The sequence below is a fragment of the Hippopotamus amphibius genome, chromosome 7, assembly GCF_030028045.1.
Source record: "Hippopotamus amphibius kiboko isolate mHipAmp2 chromosome 7, mHipAmp2.hap2, whole genome shotgun sequence".
NCBI classification, from domain to species: domain Eukaryota; kingdom Metazoa; phylum Chordata; class Mammalia; order Artiodactyla; family Hippopotamidae; genus Hippopotamus; species Hippopotamus amphibius.
Genome location: NC_080192.1, coordinates 94,412,065 through 94,440,013, shown reverse-complemented (window position 1 = coordinate 94,440,013; position 27,949 = coordinate 94,412,065). Strand labels below are relative to the sequence as shown.

Genomic DNA, 27,949 nt, shown 5'->3' with positions numbered 1-27,949 from the left:
TGTGAAGGGGGCGGGCCCGGGCCGCTCGGCGCTCCCTCGCTCCTCCGCATCTGCGTGCGCCCTCATTGCATCATCTTCAGCCCGTGGCCGCCGCGAGAGGCTGGGCGCGGCGCGATCCGCTCAGCCCGGGGCTCCAGCCCGCTCTCCCGTGTCTCTGCCGGCCCTCCCCTCACCCGCTGCAGCGCCAAGGCCAGGAGACCCTCGCGGGCCGGCTGCCAGAACCCGCTAGGCACAGCTCGCGGACCTCGCCAGCTCCGTCCGATCCGCTCATTGAGAGCCGGGTCTTTTACCGGAGCCCAGACCCCACGCCTTCTCCAGCTCGGAGCCCCGGGCAGCGCCATGGAGAAGAGCGGCGAGACCAACGGCTACCTAGACAGCACCCAGGCGGGGCCCGCGGCGGGGCCCGGCGACCCCGGGACAGCGGCCGGACGCGCGCGGCGCTGCGCCGGCTTCCTGCGGCGCCACGCGCTGGTGCTGCTCACGGTGTCCGGCGTGGTGGCGGGCGCCGGCCTGGGCGCGGCGCTGCGTGGGCTCAAGCTGAGCCGCACACAGGTCACCTACCTGGCCTTCCCCGGCGAGATGCTGCTCCGCATGCTGCGCATGATCATCCTGCCGCTGGTGGTCTGCAGCCTGGTGTCGGGCGCCGCCTCCCTCGACGCCAGCTCTCTCGGGCGCCTGGGCGGCATCGCCATCGCCTACTTCGGCCTCACCACACTAGGCGCCTCCGCTCTCGCCGTCGCTTTGGCGTTCATCATCAAGCCTGGATCTGGCGCGCAGACGCTACAGTCCAGCGACCTGGGTCTGGAGGAGACGGGGCCCCCACCAGTCCCCAAAGAGACAGTGGACTCGTTCCTCGATCTGGCCAGGTAACGCCCCCCCTCCCCCCACCAAGCCAACACCTCGCCGAGTGCTCAGTGGGAGACGCCAGCTCTCTAATGCACTCTAGTTTATACTCATACACCCTCATATATGACTAAGAGTTCATTCTTAACTGGCTGCTGGTGGCCTTTTTTAATAACGTCTGGAGGCTTTGCGTGCTGACCACACCTTTGCAGACGTGAGCCAGGGCTCACCGGACGTTCTCGAGGATCGGGGCTAAGTCTTTTAGCAAGAACCAGCCCTACCGTTACGTGGTAGTGTGTTAGGGAAGAGGCAGCGGTCTCACCTGTACTTTATCCCTTATACTCTCCGGCTGCCCTCACTAGGAAAAAACGTTCCAACCACGCCCCAGTATCTTCACCCAATTTTCTCCCCCAACAGTGCCCAAAAGCTTCTGGGAGCATTGGTTAAATTTTGCCTGTTGGGCCATTCTCGCCTGTAATCTATGGCCTCTGTTTCAGCCCTTTGGCTGGTAGAAAGCTGGCAGTTTTTTGAAGAGTTGTCAGTGGACCCAAGGATAACAAGGCTGGAGTTAGTTGTGCAAGGCTCATTGCCCAGAAACATGCCTTTCCTGGAAGCTTGGGAAAGGTTGCTGTCCACCCCCATAGTCAGGACCATTGTAGTGTATTGTGAGTTTTAAGGGGCTTTATTTGTGGGAAGATGTGAAATTCTAGAGAGGAGAGAGAAAGAAGTATCTTCACCTAGCTTTGTCTGCTTTTTGTGACTCTTAGAAGTTGCATTTCATCCCTTGAGATGTAGTGTAGTTTTTGTGGATTGCCAAAGCCTCAGCCTCTTTTGGTTTCTCCATTAGCTCAGGGTTCACAGATGGGAAAACTGCAGCCTAGAGGCATTTACTGACGTGACCAGGTTCAGCTGAGTGGGGAGCTCAGCTGGCTTCCCCTCCAGATTTCCTATAATTCTGGATTCAGAGCCTTGGGACATGTATTTTGTCTTGAGTCACCGAAGCAAAGCTTCTCATTTCTGAGGCTGTGAAAAACAGCAAACTCTGGGCAAAGTGACTTGACTTCCTGCTGTTTCCATTTCTCTTTCTGGAAAATGTGATGACTGTCTGCCGCTTAAGATTGAGTGTTCATGTAATTATAACAGGAATTCCCCGGCAGTCCAGTGGTTAGGGCTCTGTGCTTCCACTGCAAGGGGGCACAGGTTTGATTCCTGGTTGGTGAACTAAGAGCCTACATGCTGCGTGGTGTGGCCAAAAAAAAAAAAAAAAAAAAAAAAGAAGAAGAAGAAAATTAAAACAACAAAAAAAGTCCAGGGTATTTACATTGAAAACAAAAACTTCTCTGATGAGGGGGACCAAAAAGTTCTTACCAAAAAGACAGGTGGAGGTGGCCTATTAGAACTTTGATGAGATACAGCCTTTGTTTAGTGTCTAGCAGCTTGGTATTTGGAGTCTTTAGAGATCCTTAAGGTTTGAGGACTCACTTTTAGGTAAGTACTGAAAAAGTCTACTGAGGATAAGAGTGCCTTTGGCTTATTACCTTCAGTGTATCAGTCAGGAATGGTGGCTGTGGGGTTAAAGGAGCCTTTTTTTGCAGTAATCAGTGGCTCAAGCATTGTGGATGCTCCGACCTGCTGGTGGTACCCCATAGGGAGGCTAGTAGCTTTCTTTTATTTCAAGAGAGGGGCAGTGGCCAAGGAGCAGGGGGAGGAGGGTAAAATGAGGGGTTGTCTCATTACTACCAGCCCCAGAAGGGACTTATTTCCTGATCATGGTTTTCTGGTTTTAGATCCAAGCCCCTTCAGCTCCTGCTTCTGAAGTGAATGACCCAGCATCATGGCTTAGCGGTCAGCGTAAGTGCAGACTTTCAGTGACTTGGGCCACAAATACAGGGAAGGACTAAGAGAACCTTTGTCATAGCTTGTTGGGAGTAGGTAGCGTTTCATAATGCTTCCAGCAGCCAACCTTACCTAATCCAGCAGCTCATGGATACAGGTATGGCAGGTGGTATGATCCTATTTTACCATTGAGGAAACTGAGACAGAGATTAAGTGATTTGCTCAAGGACACAGAGTGGTTTATCAAAAGAGGGATTAGAAGAACTATGAGTCTCGTGCCCCCTAGTTCAGGGCTGTATTTCTCCCACTCTCTTCCGTTCCCCAAGTCAACATGCCATAGTAATGAGGCCGTGCTGCTGGTCAATTCCTGTCTCAGAAATGTTTGCTCTGATGCAGATGTTGGCCAGAAGAGGAACCAGGTAAGGGTGTGACACTCACTTCTTGTAAGCAGAGTAGTTGAGCCCCTTTAGTGAAGGAAAGCGAGTGTGCAGGTTGGATTCGACTTTCTCAATGAGCAGCTTGTGGGAGGAAATGGAGTCCTGAGCCATGCGGAAATGCTTCCTGGGTCTGAGGACTTTCTGGGTAAACATTTTAAAATTGCTTCCCTTGAAGAAACCTCATGGATGCCAATTTTATGTGACTCTAGGCGTGTTCCCTAGCAAAGGCAGGGCACAGTCCTTTCTGCCTGTGGGCAAGTGAGTGAACAGGAGACTCTGTGGGCAAACACCTCAACGATCCCGCGGACCCACCCCTGGTAACAGCCTAGAACTTAAACACCTGAAAAGAGTGAGGAAAGCCTTAGGTGATTGAGTGCAGCTGCGGCCAAGGCTTTGCTCAGGTGTGCGACCTTTCCAGATGGTGGAGTGCCCCCGAACTCCCACTCTCTGTCATGATTTCTAATTTATTTTTTCAAGATGGAACTACAAGTCAGAGAGAAATGAAGCTAATAGATACTGATTATGCCTTTTAGAAAGTTCAGAATGCCATTGCCGAGTGGTTTGATTTCCCAACACAATGGATTAGAAATTGCATAGCAGACTGGGGCGTGGGGGTGAGGCTAGAGCAGGCCATTTGAGAGCTGAAAAAGGACAGTGGACAGCAGCTGGCAGGTGGGAAAGTCACGGTCTCTTCTTGAGCAGCCCGGAGCGCTATGCTTCAGAACTTGGAAGAGCACGGAACTCAGTACTGGGTGTGACCCAAAGTGACTATTAAGCAGGTCTTCAGGAACCCAGTCGTTGTGGAACTTCTTGGTCCCTAACAACGCTTGCTGATTGTGGGTCCTAGGACATGTCCACGATTGTCTGTGCCTTGGCTTCCTCATCTTTATAATGGGAATCATGTGAGTGCCTGCCTCACAGGATTGTGATGAGAGAATTATGTCTGTAAAACTCTGAGAATAGGACTGACTCAGTACATGCTTGCTTGTGTTATAAATGGGGCAAGATTACAGAGTGATTGTGTTTTTCTGGTTCACATGAGCTAATGGGGATGGCTCCCTCTTCATAGTCTGAAATAAATCAGAGTGAGTGGGAAGAAAAGGATGTTTGGGAACTCAAGATGACTTGAAGCTAATGTAGCCTTTAGGTACATCGGGAACCATGTGGAGCCTGGAGAAAAAGAGGTGAACAGTGACTATGTTTTGGACGAATCTAATCAACACTGTGGGAAATTTGGAAAATGGGAGAAAATCAAAACTAAACACAGACGAGCCTTCCATTCTGAAATGGGGCAGAAATCCTCACATGTCTTCCCCGACATCTCAGTTTCTTTTTCCCCTGCATGACATGTGTCTGGTCTCCAAAGTTGACCTCAGTTTTCTTCACCTGTCAGTGGAAAGGATTGAGGCAACCAACCTCTAACATTCCTTTGAGTGGTAATATTTGTGGTTTCCTTTTTTTTCCTTCAATATTTTTTGTTTGTTTTTTTTTTAGGCTGCGCCGGGTCTTAGTTGCAGCTTGCGGACTTAGTCGCAGCACGTGTGCAGGATCTAGTTCCCTGATCAGGGACTGAACCTGGGCCCCCTGCATTGGGAGCCCAGAGTCTTACCCACTGGACCACCAGGGAAGCCTCTATTTGTGGTTTTCAAATGGAAAACCAGAGGCTTATCTGCCACGGAGCAGGTAGCTCCTGGGCCCAGGGCACTGTCTGCACTAGCAGCTGGAAGAATGCCCCGGGTCACTGTCTGGCAGAAGCATAGCAGGGACTGCCGTCTGCCTGGTAAAGACAATTGAGATTTTGCCTGTTGCCCAGTTTTCTGGGCTTTATTGCTGTTCTTATGCTCATTTTCTCAACAGTGGACAGTGCTGGGAACCTTTCCCTTCACAGAGGGAGGTGCTAGGGACTTACTTTCCTCCCCGAGAACTGGGTGAATGTGGTGCCTCTCAGGCTGCGAAGAACACATTTCTTCAGTAGGTGCGAAGAAGCCTGTCAGCAGCTGAGATCTACTGTGAGCCTCTAGATCACGGTCAAGGGAGTGAATCGTGAGTCTTTTATGTTAAATGTTGACCATGGCAGGTCATCTGACCTACGTCTCTCTCTTCTGTAAGCAAGATGAAGACTCTGAGCAAAGCTAACATGGATCCAAATTAATAGAGATTCCTCAGCCTAACTAGTCACTAAAAATGGCAGCTTGTAATAAATTTTTTTTTTTTTTATCTTGACACCATGCCTGAATAGTTCAGAGGCAGCGCGAATAGTGATGAACAGACACTGAAGTCAGCTACCCGGGTTTGAATCCAGCTCTACCACTTGCGAGCTGTATGGACAAGCCACTTAGCCTCTCTGTACCTCAGCTTCCTTGTCTATAAAATGAGGCTAATAGTAGTGTAGCTACTGCCTAGACTCGTTATGAGGATTAAAAGAGTTAATGTTTGAGTGTGTTGCTAATATTCTGATGTGTCCCAACCTCTCAGGGACAGCCAGGGGCTACTTGATACAGAGAATGAATGCTGCTCTTAGCCTTATTTCCTCAAATGTCCCACACCCCAGGGGCCCGGTATTAGCCTTTCCGGCTGGAATCTAAAACTGGATTGGGCCTCAAAAAGAGGATAGGTTACTCCACCACTCCCCTACTGTCTCCATAGTGTGAGCCCATCACCCCCAGCCCTTCCTCTGCTCCCAGCCTTGTAGGGGGTACCAAGATCTGAAGGGGTACATCCCTGTTTACTGACCCTGTAATAATAAGCACTAGGGATAATAAATATTTATCAGGTGTACATACAGTGTCGTATCCTGTTCTGAAGAGTCTTTGAAATTTTCATAAATTCGGTGAAGAATTTTTGAACTTAAATGAAAGGAAATACTTTTAGAACAAAAAATATGTATACCTAAGCAACAGTAAATTGTTTTACATTTTTCTCATATGAAACAGGGAAACGCATACCACCCTTGACAATAGGATCAGAAGAAAAAACAGGACCAGATGTATAAAGAAGGAACATTTCTGAAGTCTTTCATGGTGTGAGCTGCGCACGTCTGTACAGTACCACTAACAGAAATTCTGCTTTCGAAAGTTCAGCCTTTGGCTCATACCAGTTTTTCTGTTTGCTTTAAGTAATGTGTCCAAAGGTTCCTAAAGCGCCAGAAAGACTCATTCATTCATTCTCTCCCAAGTCGGTCTGAAGTGGGTCTCTTGATTTAGTAGTACAGACTTGGCATTTTTGCAGATGTTTTTGATTTAGACCCACTACATTTTAAATGATGGCATCTGCATATAGACACCCCCACCCCCACATATACAACCTGAAACACAAGTTCCACAGAACATTTTAAGTGTGATGCATGCTGGTCTTTCCTATTCTCATGTATTACATCTTTTATAAAATGCTGGTTAGAGCCAGGAAATTGATTCCATGGCCTCCTAATGTTTGAGAAACTTTGATCTAATGTGTATCTGGTATTATGTAATTCAAAGAAGTTTCTCAGGGTCGAATAACAGAAAAAGGACATATTTGAGAATTTGAATAAAATGAGGAACTCAGTGGTTAGAAGCACCCTAAACGCAGTGAAATTGAGTGCTGTGCAGAGGTAAGCTTGAGAAGACAATTTGATCCTTCTGATTTCCAGACTGTGGATCTCACAACTCTGGATCTGTACTGTCTAATATGATAGACAGTAGCCACAATTGGCTATTTAAATTTAACTAGTTTAAATGTAAATAAAGTTAAAAATTCAGACCCTCAGTAGCATTAGCCATATTTCAAGTACTCGATAGCCACACAACTACCACACTGGACAGCATAAATATAGAAAGTTCTGTTGGACAGTGCTGGTCTATATGGAACGTGAATGGGAGATATAGCAAATTGATGTCTCTGGACACCAAAGGAGGGCTTGAATTTGATCACCTCCAAGATCTCTTCCAGCTGAGATGTTCCTGGTTTTGAAAGCCCACAAGCTTGCTTTGTCAGTGTGAGGAGCTGGGGAAAGTGCCTGCAGAAAGAGCTCTTTGGTGGGGGGGCCGGGGGGGGACTGCTTGCGTGATGAGCCGCTGATCCCTTAATACAGGAGAGCTCAGGAATAAGAAAAAGCCCAAGTTCACAACAGCATCTGTGTTTAAAAGCCAAAGAAAAAAGGGATAAGAAGAGTGCAGAGAGAAGAACAGAGTCAGAGGACTGACACACCTGACTACAAAGCTACAGTAATGAAGACTGTGGTGTTGGCAAAAGAATAGACAAATACATCAATGGGACAGAATAGAGCGCCCAGAAATAGATCCACATAAATATGGTCAACTTATCTTTGACGAAAGAGTAAAGGCGATACAATGGCACAGGAATAATCTTTTCAACAAATGGTGTGGGAACAGCTGGACGTCCACATGCGAAAAAAAAACGAATCTAGATACAGCCTTTGCACCATTCACAGAAATTAACTCAAAATGGATCACAGGTCTAAAGGTAAAATGCAAAACGTAAAACTCCTGGAAGATAACATAAGATGACCTCTGGTAAGGCAATGACTTTTTTTTTTTTTTTTTGAGGCTTAGAAGAATATGCCTGTATAGTCTCACAGTTTCCATAGATTAGGAGTTCAGATACAACTTAGGTTCTTTTCTCAGGGCTTCACATGCTTGCAATCAAACTGCCAAGTGGGCTGAATTTCTTTTTGGAACTCGGGGTCCTTTTTCAAGCTCCTGTGATTGTTGGAAGAATTCAGGTCAATGAGGTTATAGGACTGAGGACCTCATTTTCTTGCTGGCAATTAGCGGGGTCAACTTTTAGCTCCTAGAGGTCTCACACAGTGCTTCGCACGTGGCCTTCTTACAACATAGCAGCATACTTCTTCAAGTCCTGCAAGAGAATCTCTTCCTCCAGTCTGAAAGACATTCTTATATAATGTAACAATCACAGGAGTGACTATACTATCATTTTGGCAATGACTTTTTAAATACAACACCAAAGGCACGATCCATGACGAGTAGAGAAAAATGTTTCGCCTTACTTCTGCCACCTCACACCCTTGCCCCTCGATTGGGGGGGGGTGGGGTGGGAATGCTCCTTCTCCTGGCCTGTGATAATCAGGGTAACTAAAGAAAAGAAGTGTGAGATTCTGTGGGTTCAACTCACTGCCCTCAGGCGATTCCTTCCAAGGGATTAATATTTGACAGCTGAGTTATGTAATCTAAAAAGAGTTCAGTCATCCCATTGAATTGGATGTATTTTTTTGGCTGTCAGATCTCCTTTGCAGTTAGCACTGTGTCTTTTGTCCTAACATTTTAAGCAGTTTTGAGATATGATTTACATAAGACAGATGCACCCATTTCAGGGTACAGTTCAATGAGTTTTGACAAATAGATGAACCATTTAACCACTGCCACAATCCAGACACCGAACATTTTTGTCTCCCATGACCCTCCTCAGCAATTCCCACTCTTCATCCCTGGCCCCAGGCAGTTTTGTATAGAAAGTTTTGCTTTCTATCACTATGGATTAGTTTTGCTTTTTCTAGAGTTTCGCGGCAGTGGAATCACTCAGCATGTACTTTTCTTTGTCTGGCTTCTTTGGCTCAGCACTATGTTGTTGAGATTATCCACGCTGTGTATAATAGTGGTTGATTCCTTTTTATTGCCAGGTAGAATTCCATTGTATGGATTTATCATAATGTTGTTTGCCCACTCATCAGTTGATGAACATTTCAGTTTTGAGCTATTATGAATAATGCTGTTGTTCCTACAGGTCCTTTTTGCAGACATATATTTTCATTTCTCTTGGGTAAATATCTAGGAGTAGAATTGCCGGGTCATATGGTAAGTGTATGTTTATAAGAAACTGCCAGAACACATCTGTTCCTCTTAGGAACTTGATTTTTTGGGGGCAAGAGTTGCCATTTTGACTCTAGTATTGGATGTACCCCTGTGTTCCCATTGGATTTTGTAGACTAGATGTTGTAGACTGTCTGAAAACAGGTTGATCAGTGGCTGTTTGGTCTAGAAGTTCTGGGTTAGGGTCTGTTCTGAGTGATACAGTATTGGGTTATTGCTTATGCTAAAGACACCAGGCAGGCCAGATAGAAGGGTTTAAACAAGTAGTGTGTGACCCTTGGAAGAGAGTGTGTTTCGATGCTATGGGAGAGGCTATGCTTGCACCAAGTAAGGAAACAGCTCATTCCTGAAGGATGCGAAGTATTTGCAGAGGAAATTGTCTCCCGTGGAGAAGACAGAGGGCTTCTAACCCAGCTCTTTCCTTAACTTCCCTGTTCTTTTAGGGAGAGAAGCAGGTGGCCTGCTCAGTCTGAGAACTACTGTGGTGGATGCAGAATGGGCAAAATCTTGACTCAGGGCCTGTTTCTGCTTCTAACTAGTATAGTACCAAACATACCCCCACAAGACTGAGAAAGGTGCTTTGTAATGGAAATAATAGGCAAATGTAAGTTGCTATTCTTCTATACACTAAAGAATAGTCAATACAAATGCCTAGTCTGTTTCTGCCTTTCTTTTAAAGTAAATATGCTTGTAATAGGAATCAAATTACAGATCTTCTGTTGAATTAAAGTGGTTAATTCAACAGAAGATCACATTTTGTCTGTTTAAATACAGGCAAGTACTTTTGAGTAATCTCTAAATATGTTTAAAGCAATCCAATGTTTGCAAACGAGCAAGATGGGAAATGCTGAGTTGCAATCTCTAGATGCTGGCTGTCTTATGGAAGCGTCCTGAGTGTTGTAATGAAGTCATTTTTGTGTCTCATTAACCCTGTTGGTGGGTGTATTCATTATCTATTGTATAACAAATTACCACCAATTTTGCAGCTTGAAATCACATATATTTATTATCCCACAGTATCTGTGGTGTCAAGAATCCAGAGTCTCTTACAAGACTGCAATCAAAGTGTTGGCCACATCTGGGGTCTCATCTGAAGGCCTGACTGGGGAAGGATTCACTTCTGAGGTCACATGGTTGTTGGCAAAATTCATTTCCTTGATGCTTAGACTGAGCTATTGGCCAGAGGCTGCGCTCTGTGTCTCATATGGGCCTTTCTGACATGGTAGCTCATTTCATCAAATATATAAGCCCAGAAAGCAATAAAAACTGTTTTCTAGTAAGAGAGAGCCACAGGTTTATGTAACCAAATCACAAAAGTGACATCCCATCACCTTTGCTGTATTGTGTTGGCTGGAAGCAAGTCATAGCCGCCTTATGACACACACACGCGAGGGGAGGGTATTACACAAAGGTGTGACTACCAGGAGGCCTCTCAGACTCTGCTTGCCAAGGTGGGCTGCAGTCAGACCTGCCTCCCCCTGAAACCGAATACATGCAAGTGGTTGCCTAGAGAGTCTAGTACTATGAACAGCTCAGCCACAGAAGTAAGAATTAGTGGATAAGTTTGGCACAGATTGTAAAGGATGATCTTCTACTCTTCTAAACTTATTCTTATATGAAGTGGGTAGAATAAATGAATCATCAGTGGGATTTTCTTATATATCATGACCCCCATCTGTATAATATCTGACTCACAGGAAGCCCTCAGTAAAAACTGTTTGCATGAATAGATTTTCATGTCAAAATCTAGTTTAACTGGATGAATTCTATTACTCTCCTTTTATAACAAATATTTTATAAAATCCTTCATCCTGAAATGAAATCCTTAAATAGAATTTACCTACACACATAATGTCAAACATCAATATGACGTAACTGTAATAAAAAAGGCTGTAATATAAAAACCCACTAGATTGGTGGTTGCCAGAGGTGGGGAGAGTGGGAGAAATAGGTAGAAGGGGGTATAATATATTTTTTTAAATAGAAATAAACACATGCTGTAAATTTTTTTAAAAAGAAAAATGCTAAAGGAGAGTAATTTATAATAAAATAATGTGTTTCAGAATGTGAATGCTCTAAAACAAAATGGTTAGGTACTTGCTTCTGAGTTTAGAGTCACCATTAATAAAACAGCTTTAAATGCAGACTGATACTTGATACAGGTATGTGTAACTAAGGACTCAGATCCTACAGTTTTCCATTAGTGATGTGATTTTCCAGAAAGTGAATGACTCTTGGAAACATTCTGAACAAAACAAAACAAAAATCATCCCACATTTTACACAGGACTTTCAGTCGTAGAAAATTCGTTGTATGTTCAAACTGCATAAGAAGTACCTTGTTTTGAAGTTAGTTGTGAGCTCAAATAATTTATAAATAAGATTTTCCTCCACAGGTGTGTCATACAGGACATTGGAAAGAATGAGGGCCTTGAGACCATTTATTATACAGGATTTTGCCACACTTAGCAGAACAAGTGGCTGGAACTTGGCACTTCACCCTGAACACACTCCCCCCAGTTCCAAGAATGCCCCCCAATTATTGTAACAACAAAACACTCCCTTGGTTTTCACTAGTGGGCAGTGCCACTTCCTGTTGAAAACCACTGCAACAGGGCTTAGCCTCTAGGGGAAAGAAAAGTGATGCAGTTATTTGGATTTGCTTGGATACAACTAAGCCGAAATAACAAGGGGCACCACAAGGGGAAGAGGATAAAGATCAGATCACTCAAAGCAGCTACTGTGGCCCCGCAGCCGAGGCACAGTTGGGTGCTTGGATCAAGCAGAGGATGGCAGTAACTGCTGGGCGTGGGGAGAGAGGGAACCCTGTGTGTTAGGCTGTCAGGAACAGGCATCTCAAAGCAGACACTTTGCCGAATTTTAAGAATACTGACAAAATGCTTTCTTTTCCAACAGAAACCTGTTTCCCTCAAATCTTGTGGTTGCAGCTTTCCGTACGGTAAGCTTGATGCTTTGCTAAAAATGTGAAACTTTGGGGAGGAGGGTTACATATAAATTACTGCTGTAAAGTTAGGTAAGGTGGAACAGGGAGGGTTGTGTTGTTAACCACACTTAGTATCATTGACCTAAAGTTTTATAGATGGGCCCCTGGAGTGAAAACAAACAAAACAACAAGAAACCAAAAGATTTTCTAGTTCCAGCATCTTTTCACATCACCTAATACTCTCAAATTACATTTTGGGGACCTCTTAAATATTTTAGAAGTTTTATTTTATTTATTAATTTTTTTGGCCGCACTGTGTGGCTTGTGGGATCTTAGTTTCCTGACCAGGGATTGAACCCAGGCCATGGCAGTGAAAGCACCAAGTCCTAACCACTGGACCACCAAGGAATTCCCTAGAATTTTTTAAAAATACACTTTAATCTTTTTTTTCTGATTATAAAGATAATGTATGCTCCTTGCAAAAACAATTAAAAATAAAGTGCAAAAAAGTAGAAGAAAATAAAAATCACCCATAATCACTACCTTGAGCTGCCCATTAATTAACATTTCGGTATACATCCTTCCAGTATATTTTTTCTATACCTGTGCACACACACAAATTCAAAAGAATTATATTGCCTGCGTTGTTAGTATGTTCACATGCTACACATACTGTTCTGTAACGTGCTGTTATTACGAACATTTTCTCGTCGGTAAATATCCTTCTGCGTAAGTTATTGGCTATATTCCACCGTATGAGCGTATCATAATTTTACTCAACCAGTCCCTTGTTGATGGTTGTTTCTAGTTTTTCCCTAATTTTAGCAATCCTGCAAATAACATCCCTGTGGCCATGCTTTACACAGAGAAGGAACATGAAGGTCTAGGTTAGATGGACTAAACCGATTGCCTTTTTCAATCAAAGACTTTTCTGTTTCTATTTACAGCCTCTCTCTTAAAAAAGAAAAAAAAAAAAAAACACAAAAAACCAAACAAACCTGCATATGAACACAGCTGTGGCTTGTATCTATAATGTGAGTTAGGAGAAAAAAGGTTTGTGGGGCTTTCAGTGCCTGCCATAGAAGTTGTGGGGTGGATTTTGTTTCCCCTGCCACCCTTGATCACGGGACAGCCGAGTATCTCTACCTGTCTGAACGCTTCCTAAGTTGAAGCTGAGAGAGACCAGAGCTCTTTAAAGCCAGGTTCAAAGCAGGCCTCTGGGTCTGAACCCCCTAATGGGCTCCTCTTAAAAGTTCAGAACCAGGTGTCCTTAGAAGCGTCAGGAAGGGCGTCTTACAACAGAGTCGCCTCGATGATGGTGCGTACTGCCCCAGGGAGACACCTGTGTGCATCGGGCAGAAGTGCCTGAAGTCAACCACAGGACCAGGGTTGGAGGGACGTTTCACCTCTGATGACTGGTCTCCCAGAAAACTCAGCCAGAAAACGCCATCTTGCCTTCCACCCTTTGCTTTAGGGAGTGGAGGCTGAAGGCAGATTAGAAACATGCTAAAAAGCAGTCAAGCTCAAATAAGTTCTGTAACATAGTGGAGCATAAAGTAATGAATAAAAATAAAATAAGACATGGAAAAGTGAGCTTCGGCATTATGGAACGAGTACCAAGTTTCTCTAATAATATGGACTCTCAGCTGTTTGAGATATCAAACTCTCAACTTGAAATTGCGCCGACCTCCAAACCAGTGTCCAGGGCACACAGGGAATTCTCCCTATTTCCTTGGGTCCCTGAATAACCAGAGGTCTCCGGGAATGCACACTGCCTTGGTCTTAAGTAACTTTTGTGCAGTCCTCAGAGGCACCTGTCAGGCCAACCGAGTGAGGAACGCCCAGGAGACCTGGAGTGGAGAAGGACAGAGTAGCAAGGGGCCCAAGCAGTCCTCTCGGTTCCTCCGGGTGGTGTTCAACTGTGAACTGACAGGGGTTTTTCTTTCTCTTGCTCACAGTATGCAACCGACTACAGAGAGGTGACTCACCACACGAGCGCTGGAAACATAACCCGTGAAAAGGTAAAGCTCTTTGTGAGATCACTTGCGGCAAATACTTATAACACAGATAATGCTTCTTAACCGAAGGAGCGAATACGATGCATGTTTTTCTCAGCAGGACTGAAGCCTCTGGGGTTTGGATGGGCTGTTTGAATCACATGGGGTAGGTTCCTTCCTTTGCCATTTGCCATCTTCAGTGGATCCATTTCATCAAATTGTCCCTTTTCTTAAAAAACTAAGTTTATAATACCCCTTCTGCTCTTCTGAAATATAATTAATAGGTGGTTTAACATACCCCTGCACAGAGAATTTTGTTTAACTAGCTATAACCAAGTATTTTTTGAGTACCTGTTATTTACCAGACACTGAGCTAAGTCCCAGCCTTCACGCTCTAGCTGGAAGGACAAGGGACCTCAAGGATTATTCAGTCCAGCCATGGAGCTGCCATGGGGAGAAGGAGGGACTTTGCCCTTCCTCACCGCCCAATACACCTCCGCAGGGCTGAGTGGCTCTGAGTTCTACCAGCCTTTCTTTGATTAAAGGAAAAGTTTTACCTTTTAAAAAAAGTTGAAAGCTACTAGTTTAGTCCATTTCACTTCATCTTCCAGATGAACCACCTGAAGCTCAGAGAACTTATTTAGTATCAGAGCTGGGACTAGGACTCAGACTAGAATGGTGGTAAAAATGCTCTTTCAGTTTTTACCATAGCAACGTTTCCTGTTCAGAATTTCATAATGTGTTGTAATGGAATAAAATGTTTGTCTAACATATGCTCACAGTAGTGAGATTTAGCACTGCTGGAAAAAAAGAATACATTGTATCTATACATTTTAAGTCAGTGATGTAGAAAAGAATATCCTGAAAATATCCATGTTGATTCCGAACGTCTTTTTTGCAATTTGCCAATGAGGAGACTATCCTAAGAGCCTAGCAACAAAGAATTTGTTGACATTTAGGAGGCAAAGTTACAGTCATTGACTCTTGATCTGAAGGAACTTTTCACCAATCAGCTGTTCTTCTCCAAGCAACCCTTTGAAGTGATTGTCCAGCCTCTAGTTGAATATATCCAGGATGAAGAGCTCGCTACTTTCTGCCTCAACCTGTACCCATTTTGAACAGCTTTCAGAGTTAACAACTAGGTGAAAATTTTGTTTGTTGACTTTCCATATCCTCAGACTCCATCTCCCCTTGAGTTTCCTGCCCCTTGAGTTGTGAAATCACTGAGGGTTAAAGAAAATATAAGCCTTTCCTTCTTCCGGGCACAGTGTTTCCGTCTGGCAGAGACACCGAGCAAATGCATTTTTTTAGTTCTCACTTATCTGTTGTAAACTTCGACTCTCTGTCCCCTCTGATCCTACAGATCCCCATTGGCACCGAAATTGAAGGGATGAACATTTTAGGATTGGTCCTTTTTGCCCTGGTGTTAGGAGTGGCCTTGAAGAAACTCGGCTCTGAAGGAGAAGAGCTCATTCGTTTTTTCAATTCCTTCAATGAGGCGACGATGGTGCTGGTGTCATGGATTATGTGGTGAGTGTCACTCTGCCATCTACTCTCTCATTTCTCTTGCCATCCAGAAAAGAACCTGACTTAGCTGTTCTAGGTCACCCTTACGGGGCCACCTGGCCCAGTGCTCTGTATGTGGTTGATGTACTACAGGCCAGTCTTGGTACAAGGGGTGAAGGACCTCAGAGAAGCAGGCGTGTGCCGTGATTACCAGTCACTTGCCTGTCACCCACAGTGACCCCTGGGGTTCTGTCATTGGTGATTTATCTATGAGTCCTACCATCATCCCATATCACATGGGATGCCTATATCATCTTGTGGAGCAATGAATTCCGTAAGTTTGCTATATGCTGTATAAAATAAGGCTCATTTCTCTTCATTTTTTTTTTGTTTGTCTGAAAATATCTTTATTTACCTTTGTTCTTAAAGATTATTTATATTTTTTTGCTTGGTATGAAATTCTAGGTTGGCAGTTATTTTCTTTTAGCACTGAATATATTGTAATGCAGAGTCATATAGAGTCCTTTTTTTTTTTTAATTTTTTTTGAAGTGAAAAAAATCAGTGGTCAGTCAGTGCCTTTGAAAGTAATGTCTTTTTTTTTTTTTAATTATTTTTTTGGGGGGAGGGTACACCAAGTTCAATCATCTGTTTTTATACACATACCCCCGTGTTCCCTCCCTCCCTCGACTCACCCCCCCACCCTCCCTCAAGTCCCCCCCACCCTCCCTGTCCCAGTCCTCTAAGGCATCTTCCATCCTCGAGTTGAACTCCCTTTGTTATACAACGGCTCATTTCTCTTTAAAGGATAGACTTCAAGCTTCAGAAGGGCCCCTTACTATAGTATTTTACCACATGGAGGGCAAATCCAGCTTTGCCCCATACATATATGTAAACTTGGATTGGTCTTTCTTTTACATGAATGTTTCTTTATGTAATATCAATGAAAGGGTAATTGTTTAATAAAAAAAATAAACCCATCAGATTGATTTCTGGCTAACAAGGAAAAATTTGGCACGATCTCTCAAAGTAACATCCCAGAAATCACAGCGATTCCAGTGCCAGTCCCTCGTAAGCTTTATCCTGCTGCTTTACTCAAGCCAAACTCGGTGAGTTTTAGCTTCTACCCACTCATTGCTGAGAAACTAGTTTATGCACAAAGCGTTTTCCTTATTGTCAACCCTTAAATATCCCAGCATGTCTTTCTCTTACATGGCATTGGGATGGCAGTTGGACTGATTTTAGGAGGGAAGCCTGGAATTTGGTAGGAAATTTTGGAATTGGGTGGAAAGCCAAGTTCAGAGCCTCCACGGGTGGTGTTTGTCTTGCCTAACCAAATTTTCTTGCTCGACCCAAAATTCCAGAGCCTGACTCTGTATTGTAAACATGACACTTCATATGACTGCTGTTGTTTTGGGAAGGAAAATGTTTTCAGAGAGGAAAAAGTGTTTTCATCACCTCAAGTTCTTTTCCTGGCTTATTTTTTTAGTCTGAAATCCTCCCAAAATTTGGATTCAGTGAAACTGCAAGAAAGTAATGTTTCTATGTTAAGACATTTGTTTTCAATTTGGAAACCAATTTATAGTCATTCTTTCGATGTGATGTATTAGTTATAGAAGCAGATATTTGGTAGGGCAGGCCCAGCTGAGTGTCTTAACTGCACTGGGAGATCTGTTGCCCAGAAACTGCATCCCACACAGAACTGGGGTTTAAAATGCTTTAATTGGTTAAAGAGTCTCCCCCAGGTGTGGGAGGGATCTTGGTAGTAGCTCTCTCTGCTTTCCTTCTTTTGCTAATTACTTACTCTAATATCAAGCACCTGCCTAGCCTGCACTGTTCACAGAAATAGCTTCTCAATGGATTGAATACACAGGGTCAGCAAACCTTGCAGGCCATATGGTGTCTGTCGTAACTGCCAATGCTGCCATCATAGGATAGAAACAACAATAGACAATTTATAAACAAATGAGCATGGCTGTGTTCCAGTAAAACTCATGGTGCCAACCCATGCATTCAACTATCCAGGGAGGAAGGACGAAAGAGGGAAGGGAGTCCTTTAAAAGTGTAAGAAGAAAATACAAGGGTTAAGAAAGTCTTCCTACACAAAACACAGAAAGAAGCCATAAAAATCTGCTAAATTTGACTACCCTAAAATATAAAATGTTTGCATGCAAAAGATACCTTGGACAAAGTTAAAAGACAAGACACTGATTGAAAAAATTGATAGATATTTACATATAGTCTCTATGTATACACACACACCCCCACACCCCCACACTGGAAGCATTAGTATCGAAAGGACTGGTACCAGTTCACAAAATAGTTGTCTGAAGTGAAATTTATAGGGAAATTGAGAATAAGTGTTTAGAAACTTTTGTAACAATTTCATATTGTTTCAACCTCCAAGCCATGATCATTTTTCTTTCTTTTTTTTTTTTTGTCTTTTTTAAAAATACTGGTCCATGACCAACTGAGTTGAACCAGTCTTTCACCAAAGATAGTTTGAAAGGCATTAATATGAAGAGTCCTGACACTGAAAAAGAAAAAAAGACTGAATAAACTATTAGAAAATGGACAAAGTAGGTGAGCAGCCAATTCATAGAAGAGGAAATCTGAATGACCAATAACCATATTAAGGGATGCCCAACTTGTTAGAAATCAGGGAAATGAAAAGCTTGGTTTTATCAGACGTTGATAGGGTGAGGATAGGATTTCTCAACAGTGGCACTATTTTTTTTTTTTTTTTATTGGCTGTGTTGGGTCTTTGTTGCTGCACACGTGCTTTCTCTAGCTGATGCTAGTGGGGGCTACTCTTCATTGTGGTGTGCGGGGTCCTCATTGTAGTGGCTTCTCTTGTTGTGGAGCACAGGCTCTAGGTGCGTGGGCTTCAATAGTTGCGGCACACAGGCTCAATAGTTGTGGCTCATGGGCTCTAGAGCACAGGCTCAGTAGTTGTGGTGCACGGGCTTAGTTGCTCCATGGCATGTGGGATCTTCCCGGAGCAGGGCTCGAACCCGTGTCCCCTGCATTGGCAGGCAGATTCTTAACCACTGCGCCACCTAGGAAGTCCGGCACTATTTTTTTCTCCGTTTGGAATTTTTATTTTCATTTTCCTGCTTTTTTTGCATTTCCAGCTTCCTACAATAAAAATCTGTTGCTTTTTTTTATTGAGATATACAGTAACTGATTTACAATATTATATTAGTTTCAGGTGTACAGCATAGTGATTCAATGTCTATAGATTATACTCCATTTGTGGTTATTATATAATATTGGCTATATTTCCCGTGCCGTACAATATACCCTTGTATTAGCATTATTGACATGTGGGGCTGGATTGTTCTTTGTTGTGGGGGCTGTCTTGTGCGCTGTGGTATGTTTAGCAGTATCCTTGGCCTCTGGCCCCAAGATGCCAGTAGCACTTCCCTGCCAAAGCTGTGGCAACCAAAACTGTCTCCAGATATTGCTTAATGTCCCCTGGGGGCAAAATCATCCTTGGATGAGAACCAGTGGGGCGGGGAAAGGATTATTCTCCTAGAAGCTGTTGGGAATGTGAATCGGAACAGCCACTTTGGAGAACAATTTGTTGGCATCTACTAAAATTTAAAACGTGCCCACTGCATGACTCAGCAGTCCCACTTCAGGGTGCCTCTACCTAGAGAACATAGGCACCTGGGCACAAAGAGACCTGTTTGCAGTGTTCTTTATAGTGATGAAAACCTGAGAATAATTTAAATGCCCATCAGCAGGGCAGTGGCAAAATAATCTACAGTACAGTGCTGAGAGCGATATTTTAAAAGAAGGAGGTAAAGGTAGAATCGACCCAAATGTCCATTGACAAATGACTGGATACGCAGCATGTGGGATGTATGTACAATGGAATATTATTCAGCCTTAAGAAGGAATGAAATTCTGAAAAGTGCTACAACATGGATGAACCTTAAAGACATTATGCTAAGTGAAATAAGCCAGACACAAAAGGGCTAAAATTGTATGATTCCATTTATAAGGGGGTACCTAGAATAGACAAATTCATAGAGACTAAAAATAGAACAGTGGTCACCAACAGTGGGGAGTGGGGTGGGGGGTGATATGGGGTTATTGTTTATTGAATACAAAGTTTCTGTTTGGGATGATGAAAAAGTTCTGGAGATGGATAGTGATGACGGTTGCAAAGAACATGGATATACTTAATGTCACCAAACTGTACACTTAAAATGGCTAAAATGGTAAATTTTATGTTATGCATACTTTACCACAATAAAAAAAAAGACCAGAATGAGGTAGATGTCTATGTATTGATGTGAAAAATCTCAAAGACATAATGGGGAGTTAAAAATAAACGTGCAGATTTAAGCACTAGGTATCTAAATGCATAGGCAGTGGGAGCGGTGATCAGAGGAGGAGAGGGCTGGCTTGAGAATGGTGCCTAAAGATTTTGGCCTAATCTAAAATTTTTTAATTTTTTTAAAAGATATTTATTTATTTGGCTGCACTGGGCCATAGTTGCAGCACGCGAGCTCTTTGTTGCGGCATGCAGGATCTAGCTCCCTGACCAGGGATTGAACCCAGGCCCCCTGCATTGGGAGCGTGGAGTCTGAACCACTGGACCACCTGGGAAGTCCCTATAATGTTTTAATTTTTTGAAAGAAGGATGTATTCATGTATTACTATGGGATTAAAAATAATAATACTGCTTAGAATATCTCTGGGAAGAAAACTCAAGAAACTAGTGACATCAGCTGTCTCCCTGGAAGGAAACTGGGTGCTTGGGGGACAGAGGTGGGAGGTAGACTTCATCCTTTTGTACCTTTTGAAATTTGAACTGTGTGACATTATTATCTATATAATTAAAGTTTACAAATAAAGTCAATAGTTATAAAATTCATCCTCAATTTATATTAAACTCAAAACAGCAGACTTTTGTTCTTTGTAGCACCCATAGTCCATTTCTTGCCTTCCTTCTTCCCATCCTGCCATTAAAAAAATCTTCACGCTCCAAGAGTGTTCCCAGAGGGTCATTGTTAATGACTTTTTTCCCACGGAATCATGTTTTTTGAACTACAAAGAATTTAAAACTTCACAAAAGTCTCAACATTGGCTCGATTCTGTATCACAGCAATTCGGCAACATCGGTGTTAGTCTTTTGTGTTTCTCAGTTCTAAGAACAAGCCTGAGCAAAGCTGAAAGTTAAGCTCACAGTCCCAAAGGCTTTGATCTTGACGAGTTCCTTGCTTTTCCACTTGGGAGCCCATGTGGTTGGTAGCATCCAGCTGTTAAGAACATACAGTATCCAAGGGGGAAGAAGTCTGGGTCCTGACTCCCTCACCCACAATGAGCGATCATGTTAATTTTACTCAGTTTCATGGCCTGTAAAATGGGCAGGGTATACACTCCTCATCCTTTTCTATTCCTCAGGGTCATCCTAGGGAGAGATGAAGACCACCTAGTTGAGAGTCCCTGCATTCTGTGTCAGGAAGGGCCTGCATCTCTCGGCCCCAACATCACCACCCTTACTGACTAATGCCCTGTGCTCATGTCCAAGGTACGTACCTGTGGGCATCATGTTCCTGGTTGGAAGCAAGATTGTGGAAATGAAGGACATCATCGTGCTGGTGACCAGCCTGGGGAAATACATCTTCACATCTATACTGGGCCATTTTATTCACGGAGGAATTGTTCTGCCACTTATTTATTTTGTCTTCACGAGAAGAAATCCATTCAGGTTCCTCCTGGGCCTCCTCACACCATTTGCAACAGCATTTGCCACGTGCTCCAGGTGAGTGGGTTTCGGGTGCCCTCGGCTGCTCTGAGCCGTACTAATATGGAATCAGAGGAGCCCGTGGTGGATGCACAGCCAGCATCTTGACCGATGTGAATGTCTTGAAGACTCTGAGCTGGTCTCACCTGATTATTTTGTGCTGCCAGCCCCACAGCTCTTACGGAAGTGGATTTTCAGGTGGATGTGAGTCGCCACTATGAGGGATTGCCCCGTTCCCTTCTCCTTCTTGATCATTAGAGGTCAGTCGGATCATTATTTAGCCCAGCTGTGGGTCCTCGCCCTCGTTAGACCTCTGCCTGAGTAAAAGAAGGCAGCCACTTCAAACGCATTGCAGGGACGTTTCTAGAATGGTACCTGCCGTACTCTTCCTTTGGATGGGCGCATTAGGAAATACGACCAAGGCATCCTGGTGAGGGATGTGTGCTCAGCTCCCTAGGAGTCCACAGTACTGTGGGATTATCTAATTTAGCATGAAACATGGACTTGTCATTATCGGAAATCCTTCAGAAAAACCATTGGGCTTTCCAAACACGTTAAAGAAAACTTTCAGAGGACGGCAGCACACCGTTTCATCCACACTTTTAGTTTTTGCCTCTTTGCGTGTTTCCTCCCGTCCCCACTGGCTGTGTATATGACAAGGCGGTGATGGGGGAAGAATGAAGGAGGTAAGTTTCTCCGGCTTAGGTGGAAACAAGCCGCCTTCTCAGCTGTGGCAGCCACACACGGCAGAATCCGCAGAGCCTGCTAGAGAGGGCGGGTCTCATTCTTCATTATCTAGGAGCACAGTTACTCCTTCCAAACGCTCAGAGCCATTCCTGCTTCTTGGCCTAAAAGAAAAAAAAAATCAGTTTGCCTTTTACTTTTTTTTTTGAGGGAGGACGGGGGAGGCCACATTGAAGAGAGGAGATGCACCTGTAGAGTACATAGTTCTTTGTTCTCTTGGGAGCATTTTACACCATGAGACAATGTTTGGTTCTTGAGAAGTTTGGAATAGGTGTCTCCAGGCAAAAAAAGAGCAGGTAAGTCTAGGGAGTCTGATTTTGAATACTTTGGGGGCTGACAAAACCCCATGTGTGCCAGAAACTCTGCAGCGATTCTGCTATGTCTCTTATTTCAAGGGGGAAGTGGCATAAACTAGGATGGTGCCAATTGCTCTGTTCCCGGGTCTGAGCTGAGGAGTATGTTCGCCTGGCCAGGAAGGACCATTCTCATGATCGGGTGTTTGCATTTCCAGCTCAGCAACCCTGCCCTCTATGATGAAGTGCATTGAAGAAAACAATGGTGTAGACAAGAGGATCAGCCGGTTCATCCTCCCCATCGGGGCCACTGTGAACATGGACGGCGCAGCCATCTTCCAGTGTGTGGCCGCGGTGTTCATCGCCCAGCTCAACAATGTGCAGCTGAAAGCAGGGCAGATTTTCACCATTCTGTAAGTTCTGTATTCTTTCCTTCATCGTTAGACCCGGTTCAAAACTTAAGGTTTCTTTCTTGTGATTTCCTTTGAAAAACCTCATGAATACCAATCTCCCCGTGACTCGGATGTCTCACGTGTAAACTGAGGACAGCGTGAATTCATTACTTGGAAGAGAGTGGATCCTCTCTCAAGGGCGCAGCCGACAGACTCTAGGGTTGTGTGGTCTTCAGTTTCGAAGCCACGGCTGCCATGCTCTGCATGTGTCTGTGCCCCTTAAGTGCTCTGGGCTGATGGCTGATCCTGCTGTCCCATCCCCTAGAGTGACGGCCACAGCGTCCAGCGTTGGAGCAGCAGGCGTGCCAGCTGGAGGGGTCCTCACCATCGCCATTATCCTGGAGGCCATTGGGCTGCCCACTCATGACCTCTCTCTGATCCTGGCTGTGGACTGGATTGTGTAAGTAGCAAGTCCTGAGGGCACCGAATAAAAGAAAGCCTGTATTGAGCTCCCTAGGAGCTTGGCACTCCGCTGGCCCGGGGCATGCAGAGAAACTTAAGACATGTCATTGCTGAGAACTTGCTGAGAACATCCAGGAGAGCCAGGGGTCCAAGGGTCTGTGGAGACTGTTGGCTGCATAGGAGTCATAGCCGTTGGAGCAGTGAGCCTTCGGGAATGATTGTCCTTGGCCGGCACCGTCCAAGGAGTGACTCCTGCAAGCGGAGAGAAGATGAGCCCAGCCAATGCGAGTGCCTTGGCTTGGGCTCAGGGGCGGAGTTAGGAAAGAGCTGTGATGCAGATGACCGTCACCAGGGCTCCCATAAAGACACAGAACAGTTTCTGAGTGTTGCTTCCTTGAGTCCCGTGATACCTTTCTCAGATACAAACAATACCTGTTTTATAGGGAAGTCAGCTGAGGTTCTGATATTGGGCAGGAGAGCATGTGAATAAGAAAATGAGCCCTGGAGCCCAGGTACCTGGGTTCAGATCTCAGCTTTGCCATTTACTAGTTGTGTGTTATGAACCATCTGTGCTTTGGTCTGCCCGGCTGTCGGATGGGGATAAGAACAGAACCTGCACCAGAGTGGTGGTGCAAACTAAATGAGCTGGCACACACACAGCATGTAGAGGAGTTCTGGGCACGTGGAAGAGCATTCAGTCAACACTGCGGGAGAAAGACAGTGCTGGCCAGGCTGGCCAGATACCCCGGGCATGGGATATCCTAAACGCTGCAGGTGGGCCCTGGGCTCGTGGCTCCACCCACGGTGGTTCCCGACCTTTTTTTTAAGCCCTGAAAACGTGAAGGGGCTTCTCAGAATCCCTACAGCTCCTCGGGGGGTGAAATGTGCCATGTGCATTGGAGATCCGCATTGTCCAGACAGCATACGGGAGGGAACTCAGTCCCTGCGACGGTGAGTGGGACAGGACCAGAGCAGCATCTCAGAGACCCCGCCTCCTTCCTCACCTGGCTGCCTCCTCTACGTGGGGAACACAGGTGTCTAAGGGGCGCTTAGCCAGGACGAGGGAGATCGGGTGCCAGGCGGGCTGCCCAGGTGAGACCTACAATCACATGAGCTCTGCACCACCCTTGACCTCTGATTCCACAGCCTTCAGCTTCTCAAGTGCCTCAGGCAAGCTCGCATCTTGCCGCTTTCTTCAGAATGGGCGCAGTACTTCCTCTGAGCCCCAGGGATGGGGGCTGGTTCCTGGGCTCTGGGACAACAAGCTTCTGGAAAGGACCAGTGCTGGTCTCTGTGAGGTGGTGTTGGCCCACAGCCATGGAAAGCATGTGAAGGTTACAGTTCAGTAGAGATGCAGTGTCAAAGTGAGACCGAGAAGGGAGGTTCCCATGGCGTAACCGTTGAGTGGGAGGAAAGCTGGACCCAGGACCGAATCTGTACTGTCATCCCAACTGCCTGTAACTTTATACGATGGTGTCTCTCACACGTGAAATGCATACACAGAGTGGTTTCTGGGAGGAAAAGGATCCGGATGTCAATACTGGTTCACTCAGGGTTGTGGAGTATGGTTGGTTGGGGGTGGGGGGGTGACTTTTGTTTTCTCTGTACTTTTCTTTTTCTAAGTTTTCTACAATGAGGGTCTGTTAGTTTCATAAAAGTGAAAAGTATTGGGAGAAAATCACTTCAGCATCAAGGGAGGTCCTGTGCCCTTAGTAACTCTTGCTCCCTCAGGGCCACGGCCTCCTGGTGGCTCAGCCGGCGGTGGTGTCCGCCCCCTAGCGGCTCCAGGCGGCATCGGCTCTAACGCCTGCCTGTTCTCTTCCCCCCAGGGACCGCACCACCACCGTAGTGAACGTGGAGGGCGATGCCCTGGGTGCCGGCATCCTCCACCACCTGAATCAGAAGGCGATGAAGAGAGGGGAGCAGGAGCTGAGCGAGGTCAAAGTGGAGGCCGTCCCCAACTGCAAGTCGGAGGAGGAGACGTCGCCGCTGGTGACACACCCAAACCCCGCTGGCCCTGCAGCCAGCACCCCCGAGTCCAAGGAGTCGGTTCTGTGATGGGGCTGGGCTTCCAGCTCACCTGCCGAGGAAGCCCGCCCTGTCGGTCTGACCGCCAGACCTGGGCACCGCCCCCGCCGACTTTTAGCCTCCCGAGCAATGCTTTGGCCCAGTCACCGGTTTGAGGATTATTTCTCAGGACAGGCATTGGGCTTCCCAGCGGGAACTGGTTCCCGAGGACCGGGACACTCTGACATTTGGCTTGACCGTGTCCAGGTGCAACTGTGTGTACCCAGGCTCTGTTTGGAAACACACCCTCGAGCTGCCAGGCCCAGGGGACCTGGCAGTTAAAGCTTGGAAAATTCACGTTACTGCATTGCACCCAAGAAAGCTTGGTATTGGGTACTTTCTGGGCAGACACGGGCGGGTGGCAGTCCTCTGTCGCATTGCCTCGTGAGCTATAGTAATTGGAAAAATTCCCAAATTCTTAGCCTTGGCTGGAATTCGCTGAGCTGGGACTCAGGTGTTGAGAGTCTACAACTAGGCGTGGCTGGCTTCTGGGTCACTGGGCGCTGCACGTTGTCAAGTTAGAAATACTCCATGGTATTAGCACTGCTGGGGTCTCTGGTCAGTGGCATTAAGTAAACAGTTACATTCTGAGGTCAAAGAAAGGAGGGTGAGTACAGGCCGCACGGGGAAGGGAAGCAGCCTGATCAGGTCAGCCTGATCAGGTCAGGGGACACACACACACACACACACACCCATACACACACACACACACCCATACACACACACACACCCATCCTGCCCCAGCCTTGGGGAAGTTTTCTGCTTTCGTGACCTGGACCTCTGCCAACACTGTGGCATTATCCCCGTCCAATCTGATTTGGCAACAGGCCAGAGAGGGGCCTCCTCTTCTGGGGAAGTGTGATGTGGTTGTCACATTCAGGACCCTTGTTGGTCTAGCAATAGATTTTAATGCAACTAGACCTTCCCTAAAAACAAAACAAAAATTTTTTTAAAACCACAAACACACCCCTTCAGTGGGGTGAGGTACACCTGTTCCCAGATGCCCTGGCTTTGGCTGATTTCCGTAGGCTTGGTTTCCTTTCCCTCCAGTACATCAAAGTTTAAAATTATAAGCCAAATGGTCCACCTGATACCTACTGAATCGGGTTGAACCTAGGAGAGGGGGCTTTATAGAGAGAACCAGCATTGCCAGGGGCAGGGAAGGAAGACCTGTGGCTGTTGGTGTGTATGTGTGGGGTGATCTGCAGCAAGTCCTGGGGCCTCACTTTACCCCATTAGCAAAATGGGGCTGATGTCACTTGCCTCTTACCTACCTCAGAGGGATTTGGTGAGGCGAACTGAGTGAATCCATGAAAGACAACCATTTCACATTTTGCTCCTTGAATATCAAGTGCTAACGCTTAACCCTGTGCGCTCTTTACTGTTACCTAGGTGATACCTAAGTTCTCCAGGAGGCTTCTCCTGGGGAGGACAGCTTTCATGAGCAGGGCTTTGTTCTGTGTGCAGAAGCAACTTTTATCACGTCTCTTGTTCTCTTGGTAGTTTCTCATTAGCATCAAATGCATCCTCTTCCTGATGTCCTTCATCTTTTTTTTGTGAGTTAACGATCCCACCTCCCGGCACACTTCTGGTACCCAATCTCCCTGTGACTTCCAGACCCAGGCACCATCTTTGCCACTGCCCACTGGCCATTAAAGCTCCCAGACTTTCAGCCTCACTCATTCCCTTGTTTTCCCCATTGCTGTCATCCAGGCCCTGCAGAAGGGGAGCACACTGTCATGATGCATGTCCCATCACAACTAAAATGGGGGGAGGGACAGAGACAGTGAAGCTCCCCTATTTTAAGATTGGGGGGCATGGGCCTGAGTGAAAGGGATGGGGAAGAGCCAAGGGGCACAGAGCAGACCCGGCCTGTGGGCAAGCCCCGCTCCCTCCAGCCCTCTTTAAACCAGCTAAGCCACTCCCTTCTCCTGTGAAGCAGGAGTGACCAGGAGCTGGGCTGTGAGGTGCCTGGACGCCTTGACCCTCTGGCTTGTTGCTGAGGGTCAGTCACTATTTTTCAGGTGTCACTAATCTTTCCTTCTTCCACATATATATGGCTATGTATGTACCCACACATATGTGTAGCATGTAGGGGGTATACATGTGTGTAACATCTGTGTGTGTGTGTGTATTTTAGCTCCAGTCCAAGCAAGTTTGAATTTGGACAGAGGTGGACTAATTGCAGGCTGTATGGCTTTGGCATCCTGATTTTCCCATTTCTAAAGGTTAATTTCACAACACATGGACAGTAGAGGTGGACAGTCAGACCCAGGGACTGCGCATCCTGTATCCTGGACCTGGGAGTGCGGTGAGGGGAGTGCCATGGCCTGGGGAAGCGTGCTTCCTTGTAAAACCCGAAGGTGATCGCTCCCCTTCCCTTGGCTTTCTCCCTGTTTTTCTGTCCACGAGAGGAATCAGACCAGGAGTGACCCGGCTGGGGAACATGCCGCTTCCTCATTGTCTGAAGATGTCTCCCCCGCTCTTCTAACATGTTGTCGTAAATACTGTTCATCTCTGTTTTGTATGTGTGATACTTGCCTTAAAACATAGCAGTCCTCAAAAACGAATACAGCCTTCTGTTGGGATCTGCATGTTCCTTTATTCCTTTTTTGTGTTTCGAAGTGGCATTTACTGGTGGAGCTCTTCTAGGGCATGGGCTGCGGGTGACTGAGTTGATTTTTTTTCCTAGCTGCGTTTAGCCAGCGTGACCCCCCGAGGAGGGGCAGGCCGCTCTGATAGCAGAGCTGCTGCAGGACAGTCACTGATGTGACTTGGCGGCGGTGAGCATCCAGGCTCCTGGGCGCCTCGCACTCAGCACTAGCAGGGCTCTGAGACAGTGAGT

At 45.8% G+C, this 27,949-nt stretch overlaps 1 protein-coding gene across 2 annotated transcripts; it reads left to right on the top strand.

The window, feature by feature from the left end:
• Positions 1 to 89: 89 nt before the first annotated feature.
• Positions 90 to 25,366, top strand: SLC1A4 (solute carrier family 1 member 4). Of its 2 annotated transcripts, none has more exons than XM_057743246.1 (8): positions 90 to 866; positions 11,857 to 11,899; positions 13,843 to 13,905; positions 15,245 to 15,411; positions 20,931 to 21,164; positions 22,402 to 22,596; positions 22,901 to 23,035; positions 24,867 to 25,366. In XM_057743246.1, the coding sequence occupies exons 1-8, from the start codon at positions 340 to 342 to the stop codon at positions 25,093 to 25,095; spliced, it is 1,593 nt and encodes a 530-aa protein (XP_057599229.1). In that variant the 5' UTR covers positions 90 to 339; the 3' UTR covers positions 25,096 to 25,366. The 2 variants fall into 2 exon arrangements, with proteins under 2 accessions (XP_057599229.1, XP_057599230.1); XM_057743247.1 differs by lacking the exon at positions 90 to 866 and adding an exon at positions 7,545 to 7,627.
• Positions 25,367 to 27,949: the final 2,583 nt, after the last annotated feature.

Excerpts from the sequence above, each read along its gene's own strand:
- SLC1A4 (XM_057743246.1), top strand. The coding sequence starts at position 340 with ATGGAGAAGAGCGGCGAGACCAACGGCTACCTAGACAGCACCCAGGCG. Across the intron at positions 867-11,856 it reads TCGTTCCTCGATCTGGCCAG|AAACCTGTTTCCCTCAAATC; the intron begins GTAACGCCCCCC and ends CTTTTCCAACAG. Across the intron at positions 21,165-22,401 it reads GCATTTGCCACGTGCTCCAG|CTCAGCAACCCTGCCCTCTA; the intron begins GTGAGTGGGTTT and ends TTGCATTTCCAG.